This window comes from Protobothrops mucrosquamatus, unplaced genomic scaffold (assembly GCF_001527695.2).
Source record: "Protobothrops mucrosquamatus isolate PMUCROS unplaced genomic scaffold, P.Mucros_1.0 scaffold149, whole genome shotgun sequence".
Lineage (NCBI taxonomy): Eukaryota > Metazoa > Chordata > Lepidosauria > Squamata > Viperidae > Protobothrops > Protobothrops mucrosquamatus.
This window is the reverse complement of record NW_015386514.1, coordinates 605,335-624,935: the sequence shown is the minus strand read 5'-3', so window position 1 is coordinate 624,935 and position 19,601 is coordinate 605,335. Positions and strand designations below refer to the sequence as shown.

The 19,601-nt window shown below is 41.9% G+C and overlaps 1 protein-coding gene across 1 annotated transcript in view; it reads right to left on the bottom strand.

Annotated features, from left to right (window-relative positions):
* PTEN (phosphatase and tensin homolog) overlaps positions 1-17,949 on the bottom strand; it is an 84,519-nt gene extending 66,570 nt beyond the window's left edge. Inside the window, exons 1-2 of the mRNA XM_015813264.2 lie at positions 17,865-17,949; positions 498-582 (exon numbers count right to left, since the gene is read on the bottom strand). Of these exons, the coding sequence (XP_015668750.1) occupies positions 498-582; positions 17,865-17,943 (164 nt within the window). The 5' untranslated portion in view covers positions 17,944-17,949. The remainder of the gene's footprint in view (positions 1-497; positions 583-17,864) is intronic.
* Positions 17,950-19,601: the final 1,652 nt, after the last annotated feature.

Below are 19,601 nucleotides of genomic sequence, written 5' to 3'. Positions count from 1 at the left end.
CACTCTCTCTCTCTCTCTCTCTCTCTCTCTCTCTCTCTCTCTCTCTCCCTCCCTCCCTCCCTCCCTCCCTCCCTCCCTTATATATAAATGGACATCTCTTCCATTTCCTTCAGAAAGTTTGGAAATTATCTTGAATTGTGCTAAATTGTCCTCTTCATCCTGAATTTAATCTAAAATAATATAGATATAGGCTTTTTAGATAAAAAATACAGCACAATTTCCAAACTTTCTGAAGGAAATGGAAGAGACTTTCATGCTGTGGATACACAATGGCTAAAATGATGATGAGATTAAATTCACAGCTTAGTGCTTTCTTAGCTCCACTGAATGTTTTCACAGAACAGAATCCAAATTTTCAAAATACTTTTATTCTCTAATCAATTCTTATATACTGACAGCATTAGATTCATTCATTCATATCCAAAATGGTAAAAATATTGACAAACCACAAAATATTAAGCTTGTCATTGACATACACATTGAGAATACATTCTTACCTCACAACGTCATCAATATTGTTTCTGTACACTCCTTCAAGTCGTTCTGCCGGAAAACCCATTGCAATGATATTTGGATAAATATCTGAATATTCACGTTAAAGGAAATATTTACAAAATTGCAGAATAATTGTAGTAAATACTTCAAATATTTAATTATATAAATTGAATTTTTAAAAATTGCTCAGCTACACCCTAATCCTAAACCAAGCATTTTTAATCACGAAGCAGTGCTTCCCTAAAACTGGTTTGTCATTTAATTAACTGTCCAACTTAAAAGCAACAGCACCTAAAGGGACTACTACAGTCAGCCCTCAATAAACAACCACAATTGAATCCAGGATTTTAGTCATAAGTTGTTGCAGTCATTAAGTGGGTCACCATGACTTGATTTTACAACTATCTGTAATATATTTTCAACACAATCATGAAACAAACCATATAGTTGTGAAGCAAACCACATGATGACTAAGCAAATTCATTCCCACTAATGGGCAGTTTTTGCCCGAAACCACAGGATACTACAACTGGTCATAAATGCAAGCCAGCTGCCAAGCACCTGAAATGCGATCATATGACCACAGGGATAGGGTGGGTGGGTGACAGTCGTAACTTTGACGACAGATCATACATAACTTTTAGGGACCCATTGTACCTTCAAACAGTTGTTCAGTGATTAAGTAAGTAGTACATTGAACAAAAACTGTCTTCCCACATAACTACTCTTCGAGCAACATGATATAGAATTTTAAAAAATCATTTCCAAAGAATCTAATAAAACCATTGCCTTCAGGATGTATATTAGTGCTTATTTTAAATATATGTACTTAAGGTCAAACAGTATTATTGCATCATGACTGCATTATGAATATACAAGTATAACCTATCTCTAAACTTAGGAACCAGGTAAGAGGTTTACAACCATGTACATCACTAGAGATAACAATAAAATAACTATGCCCAACTAACCATTGAATAGCCAGCAACCCCCACAAGTCACGAAGCACAAAGTAGTACTGGAAGACTAATAACAAAACAGCCTGTCAGAATCTAACTTGTTGTAAGTAGAGGAATGTCTGTATTACAATATACTATATTTGACAGATACACCTGCCATAACAAGAAGATGCCATAATTATTGTAAAGATAGGATAACAGGCAGGAGGTGGAAATATGAAACAGCAAGTATTCTCCCTATCATCATTTTCTTCATTTAGCAAAAAACCACTGACTCCCAGTAAAATAAAAGAAACACAGCATGGACAGAAGAATGAATCTTTTCTCTTAATAGGATTTTTTCTCACTAAACATTTTTACCTTGCTAAATTTGTATAATTTAAATATGAGCAGAAGGGGCGTTGTCTTACCTGAATGCCTTTTCTCAGCACGGAGATGGAGAATCCACCAATGGGTTAGCTCTGTCTTCCTGCCCATTAGACCAAGTCAGCCAAACTTGCCACACCTGTCCTGGGCTAAGTCATACCCAGTCTTGACGAGGCGAAAGCGGCTGACGACAGTCCGAGGTGTTGGCTCTCAGACCCCTGGCCTAACTGACCCTAAGGGTGGGAGTGGATTCTCCATCTCCGTGCTGAGAAAAGGCGTTCAGGTAAGACAACGCCCCTTCTCCAGCACCGGAGATGGAGAATCCACCAATGGGACATACCAAAGCCTCACTGTCCCAATGGGGGGGGAAACAGGAGGCCGGAGCCACGTCCCCAGTAGCCACCTGTTGAAGGACCCTCCTTCCAAAGGAAGCGTCCACAGATGCAAATCGGTCTATCTTATAATGCCGTACAAATGGGGAAGGCGAAGACCATGTCACCGCCCTGCAAACCTCGATAGAGGCCTGTATTACCCATGCCGCGGAGGTCGCAGCACTGCGAGTAGAATGTGCCATGACATGATGTGGCACTGGCAGGGAAAGTGACCGGTACGCCTCTGCAATGCAAGCCTTGATCCACCTGCCTATGGTTGAGGCGGACACCCTCTGTCCGCTAGAGGCATGGTGAAAGGAAACGAAGAGGGCTTCAGACTTGCGGAAGGGCACCGTTCGCTTGATATACTAGCGTAATGCCCTGCGAACGTCCAGTGTGTGCCATTGCCGTTCCAAGGCATGGGACGGATTAGGGCAAAAATCCGCCAAAATGATTTCTTGGGCCCTATGAAAAAGGGTGTTGACCTTAGGAATGAAGGTAGGGTCCAATCGGAGAACCACCCGGTTTTGGTGAAAGGTGCAGAGGTCCTCCCTGAGCGACAGTGCCGCGAGCTCAGAGATGTGCCTGGCTGACATGATAGCGACCAGGAAGGTGACCTTGAGAGACAAAGACCTCAGAGTACAAGTTCTGATAGGCTCAAACGGCGATTTGGTGAGGGCCCGTAGGACCCGTGGCAATTCCCAGGAAGGATACCTATGTACCACGGGTGGTTTTGTGTTGGTGGCGCCCTTGAGAAAGGAGAGTATCCTGGGATGCTGGGCCAAAGGGGCTGAATTGGTGCAGGTAAGTAAGGTGGACAGAGCCGCAACCTGCCTGCGGATGGTATTAGGCGCTAAACCCGTTGAGGCCGAGCAAGTATTCCAGGATGCTCAGGATTGTCAAGTCCGAAACATCTAGTAGCCGCCTCTCGCACCAATTGCAAAAATTCCTCCATGTGGAGTCATAGATGCGATTTGTCGCCGGCTGACGGGAGGCCTGAATCATGGAAATCACTCTTGTCGAGTATGATTCCCCGCTCAAGATCTGGCGCTCAAGTGCCAGGCGGCTAACTGCAGCCACTGGGGTTCTGGGTGTTGTAGAACTCCCTGGCTGAGAGACACGTGACCCGGGGGAATCCTCCATGGGGAAGATCTGGAGAGATTCACTAGGTCGGCGAACCACGGCCTTCGTGGCCAATACGGGGCCACGAGTATAACCTCCGCCTATTCCTGCAACATCTTGCGACTGGTCACCAGACCGGTCAGCCCGTCTGCTGAGGTGGGTCAACACCTTCCGCTTGTCCTTATTTTCGGTCAAATAAGGAGCCAGGGCCTCTCCAAACAGCTGACCACCCTGATAAGGGGCCGTAGCTAGACGCCACTTGGACTTTGGGTCAGCTTGCCAATGTCTGAGCCATAGCATCCTACGTGCTGAGACGTTGGATGCTATGGTCCTAGATGAGAACCTGGCCGCATGTAGCATGGCATCTGAGACGTACTCTGATGCTGCAACAAGCTTGCTCAGGTCTTGTTGGGTACGTACCTCCTCCAGCGGAAGCCTGGCTTGTAGTTGACGAAGCCAGAGTAGGGAGGTCCTGGCAAAGAAGGATGCACAAGTGGCAGCTCTTACTGCCCACACCGCCGCCTGGTGAGTCCTGCAAAATGCCAATTCCCATCTCCTGTCCTTGGCCTTTAGCACCTCTGCCATATCTATGTCACCTCTGCCGACACTATAGACGAGGACAAGAGGGGACCAAAGGGTTCATCCACCATTGGCACCTCGAGATCCTCTGCCAGGTCTGGCGCTGTGCTGAACAGTTTCCTGTCCGTTCCCCCCAGAGGGGGAAAGGTGCCAGGTGATACCCATTGCTTCCGGATCGCGTTCCAAAAGAGTGCCGGGTAAGGGACATGGTGCTAAGTCACGACAGGTTCGAAGAACACCGGGTTCGAATCTGAGCTGGGCGGTGGGTCTGGCTGCGGGATCTGATCAGGACCTATGTTGGCCGTGGAACTGGTTCTGCAGAGCAGTGGCAGGAAAAGGGCCGGGTTGAATAGCCCTCCAAATGGGGAAGGGTCTGGGGGAGGGTCTTCCTCCTCCCACCAAGACATGTCAGGTTGGTTGTCCTCCGTAGGAGATGAGGCCCTGCTATGATAGGACCGGGACGGAGAGGAGGGACCCTGGTACTCGGGTGCACCCGGCTGAAAGGTGGGGGTATGGAAGCCACGGATTCAGGTCTGGGCCCGTGATAGGACCTGGCAGCAAGTGCCTTGTCAACCGCCTAAGCGATCAGGGTTTGGAGACGATCCTCAGAGAGGGAGCCCTCGGGCTCAGCCCCCGAGCCCTGCCACTGTGGGGGTAAAGGTGGCCTCTGGAATCGAATGTGGGACCCACAGTGACAATGATGATTGGTGGATCGCTTGAACTTGATCCACCCCAGAAGAAGGGAGATTCCCCTCCGGGAACCAGACCCCTTGGGTAGAAGAGGAGGGCCCCAAAGGGAGATCGAAGAGCACGTCCTCTGTTTGCTCCGCCTTTGCCCTGGCCTGCTTCTGCGCTTTGGAGAAATCTTTCTCCAAAGCCTGGTGCCTTCTGCTAGCCTGTTTCTCCGCCAACTTGGAAGGCTTCCTTCCAGAAATGGTCTTGGCCTTGGCTTTGATCCTGCCTGAGACAACGTGGAGTCCTCCATCCTGAGGTGAGCTATCTCAGAGGTGCTGAGAGGGAGCTCTGGCAGGGGATCAGTTGGCGAGATAGGCTGAGCAGATGGAGCAGGGAATTGTGTCGTCCTGCTCTCCTGACCACCCGGCCGGTAGAAGCAGACTGCTTGTCCCCCTTTTGGGTCCAGTCTTATCTACGGCCGCGGCAAACCTGCTTGTTCGTAGATCTCCTGATAACGCTAAAAGGTGGCCAGGACAATGAGTTGCACCAGAGAGTGTTGGGAGCAGAAGCTTCTAAATAATTGAGTAATGAATTATGTTTTGTGAATTATGAATTTTATGAAATATAATTTTAGGAATTATAAGTTTAGGAATTATAATTTTATTATGAATTGTATGAATTATAATTTTGTGAATTATTGTCCCAATGGGCCGGGCCTGACAGCGTGGTCCCAAAAGATAGCAGGCTGGGGCGACCGGTTGTGAAGAGGAAGGGGGGGCTGTCCGAGATGGGAACCGCTGGCAATGGCCTCCGCAGCCACGCCGCCCTCCCTTCCCTCAGAAGGAAAATAGACCGATCCTGGGGATCTTCGTTCCTGGGGAGGCTCAACCCTCCACCAGGAATTGCTCGGCTGCTGTGTTTGTCCCGGCAGCCAAAATGGTGACCGGAACAATTCGGCGCGAAAGATGACGGTTGCTCGCAATTGGCGCGCAAGGAAGGCTTCCTCTCTAATCGGCAGGAAAAAGAAATCCAACGGAAGTGCCTTTTGCTGCGGCACGACCCGGTGCCCAAAATGGCAATTGGAGCGATCTGGCGTGGCAACGAGGCGACCACCCGCCTCAGCTTATGAATTATAAGTTTAGGAATTATAATTTTATTATGAATTGTATGAATTATAATTTTGTGAATTATTGTCCCAATGGGCCGGGCCTGACAGCGTGGGCCCAAAAGATAGCAGGCCGGGGCGACTGGTTGTGAAGAGGAAGGGGGGCTGTCTGAGATGGGAACCGCTGGCAATGGCCTCCGCAGCCACGCCGCCCTCCCTTCCCTCAGAAGGAAAAGAGACCGATCCTGGGGATCTTCGTTCCTGGGGAGGCTCAACCCTCCACCAGGAATTGCTCGGCTGCCGCGTTTGTCCCAGCAGCCAAAATGGTGACCGGAACAATTCGGCGCGAAAGATGACGGTTGCTCACAATTGGCGCGCAAAGGAAGGCTTCCTCTCTAATCGTCAGGAAAAAGAAATCCAACAGAAGTGCCTTTTGCCGCGGCACAACCCGGTGCCCAAAATGGCAACTGGAGCGATCTGGCGTGGCAACAAGGCGACCACCCGCCTCGGCGAGGAGCGCAGCGGCCACTCGAAGAACGAAGGGGAAAACCAGCAAAACTTCGGTGGCGTGGCAATGAGTCAACCGCCCGATTCAGTGAGGAGCGCAGCGGCTGCTCGGAAGAACGAAAGGAAAGGCAGCAAAAAACCCGAAAGAATAGTGGCTGCCGATCCGACTGGACAGGGAGCCCAGCCGGTTCCTCAATTCAATGAAGGAAACGAGGGAGGAATCACCACCCCCCGGGAGGTCTGGATAGACTCCGGCTGCAGCGCTGATCCCAGCTGAAGAGGGCTTTCCCTTGGGAGGGAGCTGAAGCCTCAGCAATAGTCCTAGAGATCTGGGGGGGAAAACCCCCCAGATCTCCAACAGACTATTTCACACAGCGCTGATCCCAGCGCTGTTGAAATGGCTGTGGGTGTCAAAGAGACCAGAATCCACCAATGTAATTAAGGTCTTACTACCTGCCTTAGACTGGGAGCCAAACTTGTCACATTCGTTTGGGCTGGAGACCAAGTCAAGACTGGGTGTGGCTTAGCCCAGGACAGGCGTGGCAAGTTTGGCTGACTTGGTCTAATGGGCAGAAAAACAGAGCTAACTCACTGGTGGATTCTCCATCTCCGGTGCTGGAGAAAAGCAGATTTTCTCAGCCATGGTTGTTCTGCTTCTGCCTCCTTTCTGAACAGAGGAAATAGCCCAATCAGACCATGTATATATAGTATATTTTTATTGTTTCCTAAGGCCAGCACTGGATTACTGATTCCCTAAAAAAGCATGGAAACTGGAAAAAGAACAAGGATGGGTTTTTTTCTTAAATTATTTTGTATTATTAATAAAAACAAAGGTTATAGAAGGCTTGCTCTAACACAAAATTGTAACTTCCATCCTTACCTTTAAATGTTAGGTATAAACACAAAGAAATAGATAAATTTAATTATAAATACACAAAATTCTCTTATTTGCCCATTGCTATTTTCTTTCAAGCGGACAGTAAATAACCAAAAGAAACAGTACTACAAATCTAGATTTCTGGCTAGCAACACAAAATGTCTAGTAATAGATGAAAAAAAAACCCAATCAAATATCCGAAATCCAGCTAAGTAAACTTGCATTGATTAACCAAGAACATTAAATGACATAAACTGATTTTTAAACAACAATTAAAAGAGTGAGAAAACATCATAGGTCATGTTAGCCAGGCAAAAATAAAAAATGTGAAGTATGTTTAAATCAAAGCAGATTTAATAAGTTCACTAAAGATTCAATCAGAGTTAGCACTCATATGTGACAACTCATGCAAAATTGAAGATCCTAAAATATTCAAACACAGAATGTTTGAATGGAAAAAAGAGAAAAGGAAATAAGCAAAACAAAAAGCTAAAATATTTTTGAATTGTTTACTATTAGCATTTATTGGATTATTTATAGGATTTGTTATGGCTGTCTAACTCGCAAAAAAAACCCTGAAAACCAATATTACTTGATCTAAAACAACATAGTCCTCAAAGATGCTTTTTCACCAGGCAACTGGACTTACTTATATTTCTTTGAAGACATTTCACTTCTCATCCAAGAAGCTTTTTCAGCTCATCCAAGAGGTGGAGCTTCTTGGATGAGAAGTGAAATGTCTTCAAATAAAAACAAGAAAGTCCAGTTCCCTCGTGAAATAGCATCTTTGGGACAACTATGACCTGGATGACTGAGAATCTCCATATAGTCCTCAATTTTCTACCATATTGGGAACAGAATATTTGTTGCTGTTAAGTAATCATGCCTGAATTTATGACCTTTTTGCCATGGTCATTAAGCAAATCATGTGGTCATTAACCAAATCTGTCTTTCCCTACTGATTTTGCTTATTGGAAGCCCCTGGGAAAGTTGAAATGGTGAACTTGTGATCCCCAGACTCTGCAACCATTGTAAATACATATTGGCTGCCAAATGCCTGAAGGTTGATCACATGACCGTGAGGATATTGCAACAGTTGTAAGCACAAGAACTGGTTATGTCATCTTTTCAGCACTATTGTAACTTCAAATGGTAGTTAAATGAATGGTTGTAAGTCAAGGACTACTAATATATAGTTTCTAATACATTGTGACAACCTGTTTTGCCTTTTCAGTATTATGACTCAGTAAGGAAGATGTCCTATTTTTATGTAGAGTAGTTTTGCAAAATCGTCTAACAAAAGTCTTCAGGATGATACCATAAGACTCAACTGCAAGTTTTTTTTAAAGAAAATGTATCAATGTTAATCAAAAAGGGATATTTAGCAATGCATTAAAAATCCTTAAAAAAATGTTAGCTATGACTTGGCTATAGAATATGACAATACAATAAACAAATGCAAAAATGATCCAAAATGAAGAATATGCAAATTGTGTTTAAATGGAAAGTCAGGTGTATTAGAACTTTTCTCAGAAGAAAAAAAGTATATGGCTGTGTGTATGCGATTTGTCTGTATATGTACAGATTCACAAGGACATTTACATTTAAATACATACTTCCAATAGAGAGAAGGAAATGTAACCAGCTGCATTTCTGTGGAAAATATAGAAATAAATCAGTTAAATAAAAGTTAAATTATGTAAATAACATGCTGTCACAAAGGACCAATGCCCAAAACTACACTAAGTGGAGCACTATTCAAAATATTCAGTACTGTCTGAAAGGTTTAAAACCATTTTGTACCTTTGAATTCAATATTTATAAAAATCTATTTTTTCTTTCTGAATATAAGAATTTAGATAAAAAAACAGTCACAACATAGAAGCAGCTCAGTTACATGAGAACAAAGGGACATCTAATTCAGCATCTTGCTTCTAACATGGCCAAACAGATGCTTCCAGAAACCTTCATGCCCTGCTTGCAGGCTAACAGCCTTTTTCCTCCTTACCAGCTGTTAGCAGTCATAGAAGTTCCATTTAGTAATCATAGTTATTCAGTGCTGACAAATCTCTTCTTCTTAAATTTGTCTTATCTAAGTCAGAGGACACTCATGGAAAAGGAAGTTTGAAATTTTATCACAACGAAATATTTTATGAGCCAAATATATTCAGCATATTCAGAATGATAACAATTAGAAATAATACTTTCAACAAAGGGAAACAGATTTAGATTCAATATTAGAAAAAAAAGCTTGCTAGACTAGGAAGACTGAAAATGTATGGATGTAACAAAAATACCTGTTATATATCCCCACATCAACATTTTGGATTAGCTTAACAGTATTTTCAGTATATGAAGCAGGGAAATTCGACAAATATTGCTGATTTAGAAATCAGGAATATTTTGGAACTACTATTTCAGCAAAATCCTTTGTATGTTTAATTCCATCAAAGTTGGCAGGAAATTGAAACCTGATTATATTATTCTATTGAGAATTTTTTGAGATGTAAGAACATAAGCCAGGTTCCATTGTTCGTTTATTTATTTATTTATTGAATTACTATAGCTACCAATCTCAATCAAAGACTCTGGGTGGCTTACAATTAAAAAAATATTGTTGCTGTTTTATTATGGTCATTTCTGAAGGCATCCAGAGTTGCATTGTCCAAGTTGAGCAGCTATATAAATATTTTAAATAAATATAATACCAGACAATTCATTAAGATTTAAAGCACAGTGGGCAGACCTAGATGCCCTTTTACAAATAAAATGGAAGAAATTCTGCAAAATATGCCTATGCAAATTCTCAATCATCCAGGTCATAGTTCTTTCAAAGGTGCTATTTCAAAAAGGCAACAGGACTGTTTTTTTCCTTGCACAAGAAGACATTTCACTTCTCATCCAAGAAGCTTCATCAGTTGTCTTCCATCCTGCCACCATCACAACTGATGAAGCTTCTTGGATGAGAAGCGAAACATCTTCTTGCTCAAGGAAAAAACAGTCTAGTTGCCTTTTTGAAAAAGCACCTTTTGAGACATTCTAGAAAATATGTAATGATTTTCTTCTATTCTAAGATAGGAAATCAAAAAACATGCACACATTTTACTAGGCTTGACAGTTTTGTTTTTTTTTTAAAAAAACCTCTACTCCTCAGCAAGGGGAGGAGCAAAATAAACATTTCAACTATACATATGCAATAAAACTTCTTCCATTTTGTGTAATCACTCAATTGTACTCCTCAGCATATATATAAATGTACACATGCAAGCAAAATGCATCTCATCATCAAAAGTTGTCCATCCCTGGTATAATTTCTGTATTATTACAAGTTTGATCAACTTGGTTTAGTGGTTAAGGCACCAGGCTAGAAAGCTGGAGACCGTGAGTTCAAGTCCCATCTTAGCTATGAAAGTGAGCTGGTTGACTTTGGGTCAGTCACTCCATCTCAGCCCAACCCACCACACAGGGTTGCTGCTGTGGGGAAAATAGGAGGAGGAAGAGGTGTTGGATGTGTGTGTTGGATTATGTTCACAGCCTTCAGTTTTTTCTAAAAATAATAAAGGTGGGATGCAATCAAAGAAATAAAAGTTCAATTACATGCATAAGATTCTCTCATTTTAATTTCAAAACTGTAATCATGTGCCAAGAATAGCAAATAGCCTAAAGTAACCCAACAAGTTCCGTAGTTGAGTGGAAACTGGAATCTGCATCTCTACCGCACCAGTCTGAATTCATAGCTTTCAAAACCAAGAACGCTCTGGAGATAATGTGCTCTGGCTTGATCCAAAGAGACTTTTTGGAAAAACATAGAAACATGATCTAGCATGAAAATAACATAAATATATTCTTTTTCAACAAAATGTAATGAAATATACGTATAAGCCAGAGTTTGTGAGCAGATGAGGCATGATTTGCTGCATTAAAAAAATTGTATTGGGTTTTCAGGCAATATTCTTTAATAGCTTTTTAAAGATAGACAGACAGACAGACAGACTTCTGTTGTTGGACAGTATACACTGAAATATGTAGCAATAGTAGCTTCTGTGCTAAGGGTCATCCATTCTAAATTTCAAATGGATTGAAATATTTTTGAGCAAACGGATGGCCTGTTTATAAGGAATACAATGCATTTCTGAAGGTATTAAAGCTGATTTCCTCAAGATTTGTAATGAAAACATAAGGCATGAGCTTCCTTTTTTCTCCAATATCTATTCTTCCCATATCCCATATTGTGAAAACAATCAAAAAGGTTCATGAAGTTTCTGAATTAAAAGTCACAATATAAAGCTGATAACCCATGATAAAACCTACCAGGATAAACATGTGATAAGACACAAGCATATAGAATAAATATCTTTTAAAAAGTATTCAAAATCTTCTAACCCTTAAGATTCCTACAGTCTCCCCTAATTAAAATTCTGTAATCAAAACTGTTTGATTTCTAAAACACTTCAATATAACAGCACACCTTTCATTCCATGAAATCCAGGACTCTCACCGCTCATCACAAAAGGGTTTTACAAAAATGGAGAAAAAGAAATTCTGTTACAGTTGCTTTTCACATTCTGCAGAAGCCAATTAGAAGGTACTCAAGGCCCTGAGTTATTCACAGCTAAATTCAGGCATATCTCCAGAATAGTGAACATCTCATTGAAATTATTCCATTCTGCTAATTCCACTGACTGAGTTAAATCAGATGTACATTTTTAGAAATTAGCTTTCAACTTTTTATTCCAAGATTAATAGAAATAAATTTAAGTTCTTAACAAACCAATATAAGATTGACCCATCAATATGCAGCATTTTCTGCATCAGATGAAAGTAGGGAAATAAAGGGGCTTTTACACACTAATATAGTGTATTTTCCCCACAAATCCAGGAATGTAAAGGGGGGGAGGAAGAGTTTTTATAGAAAAATATGTGACCTGAGATTGCATCCTGAATCATTCTTAGTCAAACTGTTATAGTTTTTAAAACCCAATATTTTATATGAACAAAATATAATGAAGTATGAGTAGATGTCCTTTACAGAATGGTGAAATGAGGATGAGGGGGACTCTTCTCCTTTGGGTCTGGATGCTGTGGTTGTTCCTTGGGATACTATTTGTTTTGCTATTGTTTATTATACCTTTATTATTATTGTGTTTGATTTGACTATCAAGAGCAGCAAATTAACCAGTAAATAAATCAAATATTGCAATGGCATATTAGGTATACAAAGCTATAGTATTCCTGTGTAGAAACTGTGCTAGTGAAGATTAAACTTTCAAAGAAACTTATCATGACCATTATTGCTGACCATAAAATCAATAGCAATACTGATTTTATAAAAGTATTAAGAAGCTTCCACCTGGAAAATCACATAGTTAAAATGGCACTGTGTCTCTTACTTTAAAAGGGGAAGCAAATTTGGTAGCAGGACAAGAGAAAGCAAATAAGAATAACCTCTCATTAGTATCTTTGCTGAAGGAACATGTAAAGTAGAAGGTCCTTTTGAAGCTACAGCAATCATTTAGTATTCCATAGTCAGCAGGAGCAAAATCCAAGAATGCTTATATCATATTTATTGAATATGTTATATGTTAAATTAGGTTATAATTTATGCCCTTATATATATTTGTTTTATAAAATACAGATAGGTAAGGGTTTGGCTTGAGACTACAGATGTGGAAATCTGCTTGTATAATATAATTTTCCTTTCTTCCTATTGTACCCCCAAAATGTGCTAAAGAGAACACAGTTCTGCCAAATTTGTCCTCTTACGTGGACATATATATAAATGTACCCCTGCAAACAGGAAAATTTCATTAGTTGAGTGAATTGGGATTTAGCAGAGATTTCTTGCTAAAAGAAGGGGTAGTAGTGATTTCCTTATCCAGCAGCTGGTGGGGCAACCATGTAGAAGATTCCCCAAGCCTCCAAAAAGCTGGGACAAAGCTCGAATAAAGCACTGCCATATCTCTAATGGAACTCTTTTGACCACAATTCTGAAATCAATGCATCACTGAACAATGTTTATCTTACTGCAACCAATCCATGACTAATTGTTCAAAGGTAGATGGAAAAAGTGGTTAAAACCTTGAATGTCTACTCTAGAACAACTTCCAAATCATTATTTTTTGAAATGATGTCAATTCAAGTAACATAGATATGTAATATTTTACTTTTGGCATACTATATTTGCTATTTACAATTTATTTTATTTCAGATACTATGGAGAAAGTTAGTTTAAATATTTAGACACCAAAGAAGCTTCTACAGAACACCAGCATATTTACTGATAGAATACACACACACACACACACACTCACACACACACAAACACAATTGAACAGTCACTGTAATATTTCATTTTCATTGAAAAGTCTATTTCTATCTTGGAATGTTTCTGAACTAAACACCCAGAATTAACAACCAAGATAACAATGGATAGAAATGATATGAGCTGCTACATATACCAAGCAGCAGATACCAAGCACTCCTCCATTCATGGATCAAATTTCAACATACAATTGTCAAAAATTGTTGCTATTTTCTTGCCATGCTGAGGGCTGAAAACACATGAACTATAAAAATACTCAAAACACAATTCCTCCCCAGTGTTTGTTATACTGTTGCTCCATTCATCGAAGCCTCGACCAGTGCACAACCCAAACACAATAGCGTTGCCCACCAGAATTACACAATATGCTTACTTTTTTTGAAAATATCTTGCACTGTACAATATAAAACAATGACAAATCATGTTCATGTTGTTGTCAAGAATACTATATGGATGTGTCCTTGAAGTCCCCAGGAGCTGAACTTGATTTAAAGGAGACTTTACTTTTTATTCTAAACAAAATGAACCCTCCTTATCTGTATATGTAAGTTTATATTTTTTATCTATACACCATAATGGAGCAAACTCAATTACACTTATAAAAATAAATATATAAGCAATCAGGATACACACTCACCCACACTTCTGCAAATACAAGCACTCATATTTCCAACTTTAAAAAAAAGACTTGTCTCTGCTCAAGATCTTAAGGAGCCCTCGGCACCAAGGTGTACAATACAAGGCAATATAGACTTTAGTTTAGAGAACACTATCATAGGTATAAATGGGTCATCTCATTCTTCACAGCCAACATTGACAACAACTAACACAGCTTTATATACACATTCATAAATATCTGAGGGAAGAGGTCAATTTCATCCTGTCTTTTTATACTGAAATTAATTCATACCTTACTCTATTTATTAAAACACAACATCTGGTTACTTGCTTATACTGCAACTTTTACTGTTCCAATTGGGCAAAGCTATAATTTAACTGTGGATTGTGTACATAAGCAAGTGTGTTAATTTTTAACTTCATGTTTAGTTTCCCCAACTTTATTGTGCATGTTCCAAATGCAATTATTAAATACAAAGCCATTTTTTTTACCTTAATAGGATACTGTTTTACAGCATTAAGGAAACTAAGAATCCATTTTTTTCATGAATGGAAAGGTTAATCTATCACCAGAATGCATGCCAAATTTCATGATATCCCACTTAAAGTATGAATTAACAAAATAGTACTGCTAAAATATAAATCTATAAATAATTTCCTTGAAAGTTACATGTTAAGAACATTCACATATCTTATATGAAGATGTGCACTTTCACTTTTATTCACACATTATGGTTTATATCAGTCAGATAGCCTAATGAAGTTTTTAATTAAAGCTTTAAGCATATTCAACATGACTAATCAACAAGGTTTGTAGGAGCTGCAGTAAAAGATGAACTGAAAAATGAAAAATACTTCTCTCACTTCTCAGAACTAATACTCATTGTGTTAAAAAACTTTTTCGGTTTAACCTATTACACTGCAATCACAAGCACACTATAAATATTATTACACAGAAGTACCATTCTAACAATAAAACGTCAATTTCCCTACCAGTAATATATGGGTCATTTAAAAATATATTACTTTAAAATCTTAATCTCTCTTTTTTATATGGACATTTACATATCCATGTACACACACAAACCACTGCTAACTATGACAACTCAAATGTACAAAAAATTTCTCAACCATACAGGACAATTTCATTATGCTAGAAACAAATAAAGATCTAAATTAAAGAGGACTAAATTCCACTAAAATGGAGAAGGTTTTCAGTTCAATTCTAAAGCATATTTACTTTCAGATGAGTTTCTCTACATTTTACAGGACTCTAATTACCAACTTACATGATACTGCAGTTAACATGGAATATGGCTTGATTTTAACTCTTTATTTTAATATTAATATATCATTTTTTTCATCTAAATAATAAGAAATACGAAACCGTTTTCAAGAGAAACTCATCCCTAATTCCAGAAGGAGAATACTGACTGGATGGTCTAAGCCAGGGGTAGGCAACCGTGGCTCTTTTATGACTCGTGGACTTCAACTCCCAGAATTCCTGAGCCAGCATAGCTGGCTCAGGAATTCTGGGAATTGAAGTCCACGAGTCATAAAAGAGCCACAGTTGCCTACCCCTGGTCTAAGCCAAAAGAGAATTTAAAAAAATCTATCAAGTATTTTTCACGTGACCTCAAATCCATAATTCTATTGTTGAACGATTATGTGGAAAACTTTTTGCTAGTCTAAAATGATTCACAGTATTCTAATGCAGAAAATAGAAGGAGTTCAATTGGAAATACAACACATTTATGTATCAATTAATGTTATTAGCAAGATATTTTTATCACATTTACAGAAATAATTCTTCCCTTTTTCCAGTGGAAATCTGTGCATGCTTATTTGAACAAACCTTAGTGACAGTACACTATGGATGCAGTATGTTCTAACTTCAGTCCCTAATATCTTTAGCTAGGCCAGTGAAAACCTCTACCTAAATCTCAGGAGTGATGCTGCCAACTAATGTTAATTGATATCTATCAATTGGCTTAGCTAGATCAATCAATGAAATGACTCAATGTAAGGCAGCTTTCTAAATTCCAAATATAGCAACTTCAAACAAATGAATTTATTTCTCAACAGAGATGAATAGAATTATACTGTCATATATTATACTGTAAATATATGGGAACAGTCAATCTACATGTATTTTAAACTGTATGCAGTTCTGTTTTCTTAAATAAATGCATGTTTTATGTATATGTATTTTAATTGTAGTACCTAACTTACAAAGAAAAGCAAACGATAAAGGGTTAAACAAATTGGAATAAAATTTTGGGCCTACAATCTGAATACACAATAGCTGCTGACATCTCAAAGACCTCACTGAAACTGAGGTAGATTCCTATAATTCTACAATTGCAACCAAATAATGGATGGCAACATAAATACAGTGTTCTAGCTGAAGTTGTGTTAATGAAATGCTGCTAAATCAAAAAGGAGCCTTACCTCCCAATTAAGATAGTATTTCCAAAGTTTTCTATGCTATTATACAAGATACCACCAACCAGTACTCCTACTAAAGCTATTTCTGCAGAAAGACGAAATTGTCTTTCAGAATCAACTCTATGCTTTAGAAAAAGAACCATCTCTATGCTTTAACATTTATACTCATAATTCAAATTACTGGATGCAGTATGCAAATGACCAACTTCCTAATTCTAGTAGCTGTAGTTTCTACTATTATTAAAAATACAAATAATAATCATCTCTTTATAATTAAAACAATATTGTGTGCTGACACCAAGAACCAATATCCATAGTACATTGGCCACACCTCCTGTACAGAAGTAATAAAAGTGAAAAGTAATTTCTTCTATAATCATCAAAATTGTACATTAGGAAATTCAAAGACTGAATATTGCATGCATATATGATTCCAAATGTCTTTGAATGCACAAATATTGTAGTCTACTATAACTATATATATTTAGAAGCACTTTCTTAAACAAAACCACCTTGGCAGATAGGTTACTTAGGTAAAACAGCAATTTTTCAAAATCTTATCTGGAGAACATTAGGTACTTAAATTTGTGGGTACTTAATCTACTATGTAGTTATGTCAAAATCAACCACACAATCGTATAAAAATTTGAATACTACCTTTAATATTTACAACAATCTTTTGTTGCATATTTATCACCATTTATTATCCAGTATTGACCCTGCTTTTTAAACAAATATAATCACACTGGCTCAAGGTTGACTCAGCCTTCCACTTTTCTGAGGTTGGTAAATGAGGACCCAGATTGTTGGGGGCAATATGCTGACTCTGTAAACAGCTTAGAGAGGGCTATAAAACATTATGAAGCGGTATATAAGTCCAAGTGCTAGTGCTATATTGCTACACCAAAACACCACTAAACAGATTTTTCACCCACAGCCAACTTTCCCAATCCACTAAACTAACTGATGCAATATAGACAGACTTTCTACATTAACTTTTTCCAGAAGACCAACGCAATAGAACTACTCAGCTCTTTGTCACTGTTAACTGAAAAACTTTAATACAAGTAACTGCCATAATCCATATAACTATTCCAGATCACAACACCTACTGCAAGGAGCATACTGAGTATCACCTTTAAGTTTCTGATGCAACAGCTGTAATGGGCACGACTCACTTCCATTTCATCTCTACCTAGGCCCATGTCTGCCAGATTCTTGCTTCTGCACGAAAAGAAAGGGAGGGAAAAGCCAGAAATCACAGCCGTTTTTCTAAAAAAATATGGCACCTAATGGAGAAAGGGGCGGGAAACACAAGAAACAGCGACACTAGGCTTCCTGGGGGAATCGGGGTGTAGGAGTGAGAAAGGGGGACCCTCTTAACAGGAACTGTCCCCGGCCTCCACAAGCTGTGGGATACAAGTCAGATCTAAATCGAAGCCATCCTCCTGGTATCGCCTTTTGTTCCTGCTGACAATTTCTTTGATGATGGCGGTCATGTCTGGGAGCCGGGAGCCGCTCAGAAACAGCGCGGAGAGGCACGGCGGCGGCTGCAGGGCGCAGATGGCTCGAAGCCTCGGCGGGGGAGGCTGCTCCCCGAACAGTCCCCGCCGCCGGTACGACCGACGGCTGCTGACCAAGCGGCTGCCGGGCAAGGACGGCGCGGGGAGGCCGGCACCGTGGACAGGGCCTGCCCCCGATCGATCCAGCGGCGACTCCCGGGAAGGCCCTGCAGCAGCGGCCGAGACGGAACGCTGGAGCGAGGAAGGTCCTCCTGCAGGCTCCGCCACTGGCGTGTCTCCCCGCGACAAGCAAGGTCCCGAGAGCGGCGGCGGCGGCGGCGAGGAAGAAACGCAGCCCCGACTCCCTATCGCGCTCCTGCGGCTTTGGGACGAGAAAGAGGAAGCGCCGCCGCCGCCGCCTTCGAGCCGTTCCTTTTCCCCCTCAGTCAGGCAGCGGCGCTCCAGCTGCAGTTCCGCGACGGTCAGCCCCCCTCCCCCGGCCCGCTCCGCACCCCGCGCGAAGTGGGGGTGCGGGCGGGCGGGCCCCCTCGGATTCAAGGGAAGGCGGCCGGCTCGGGGCTGGGACTCTATGGTTCGACGCGACGGGCCGGCGGGCTCCCCTCGGAGAAAGCGCGGGGAAGGCGGCTGGGCCTCAAGCGGTGGCGGTGGTAGCGGCGCGGCGGCCGCGCAGGACCAAGACCGCCTCCGCCGCCGCCGCCGAACTCAGGTCCTGAAGAGGGCGCGAGGCTGGCAGCAGCCGCGGGTCATGCTGCTCCGTCCGCCGGTGGTTCGAGTTTCCGCGATCCGCTGGGGGCCGCCTCGCCGGTCGGCCGGCTGTTTGCCAGACCCCGCTTCACCTGCGCTCACCGCTCAAGTACTCGCTCTCCGTTGGGGCTCCGGCTCCGAGTCCCCCGCGCCAACCGCCTGAGGAGCTTCAAACTACCATCATGGCTGCAGCTTCCGAAGCGAGAAGGGAAGCAGGAGAGGGAGGGAGGGAGGGAGGGAGGAGAGGGAGCCCAGCACCGAAAGGAGGGGAGAGAGAGAGAGAGACAGACAGACAGCCCAGGCGGAGGGGGGGTATGCAACCACTCCACCCTTCTTAGCTCCTTCCGCCGCCGCTGACAAAAAAAGTAGTCCTGCACCGCCACATCACCGCCTCTTCGGCCACCGCGCCGACCGATTCGCTGCTTCTCGGACAGCTCCCTCTCTCTTCGGTTCCTCCTTTTTCTTCAAACCCTGCACGGAAAGCGCCCGACTCGTTCTTAGGGGAAAGGCCTGGCCCGAATTGGGATCAAAGAGGAGCGGAGGTGGGGGGGGAAGAGGAGAGGGAAAGGGAGGGGAGGAGCGTACGCACGTTCTTAGTGGCGGAGGGATACGGCAAGCAATTGCCTCATCGCTATGACGGGCTAATTCCCTGTGGGGTCACGTGACGCGCGCTGGACGAAGCGGGGGGGTCGCTTCCCGTTCCCCCCCACCCCCGTTTTCTAAGCGGCGTCGGGCCTTTCTCTGCCCGTCCCTCCGCCCCGCGCGATCCTCCCCGGCTCTTTTCACGAAGGGAGAGTTGAGGGTGACAAGGCTTTGTGCAGGCTGAGATTGAATTTGCGTCCAGCGATGCATCCCTTTGAGGGATGTTGCTTAATGAAACGGGGCCTTTT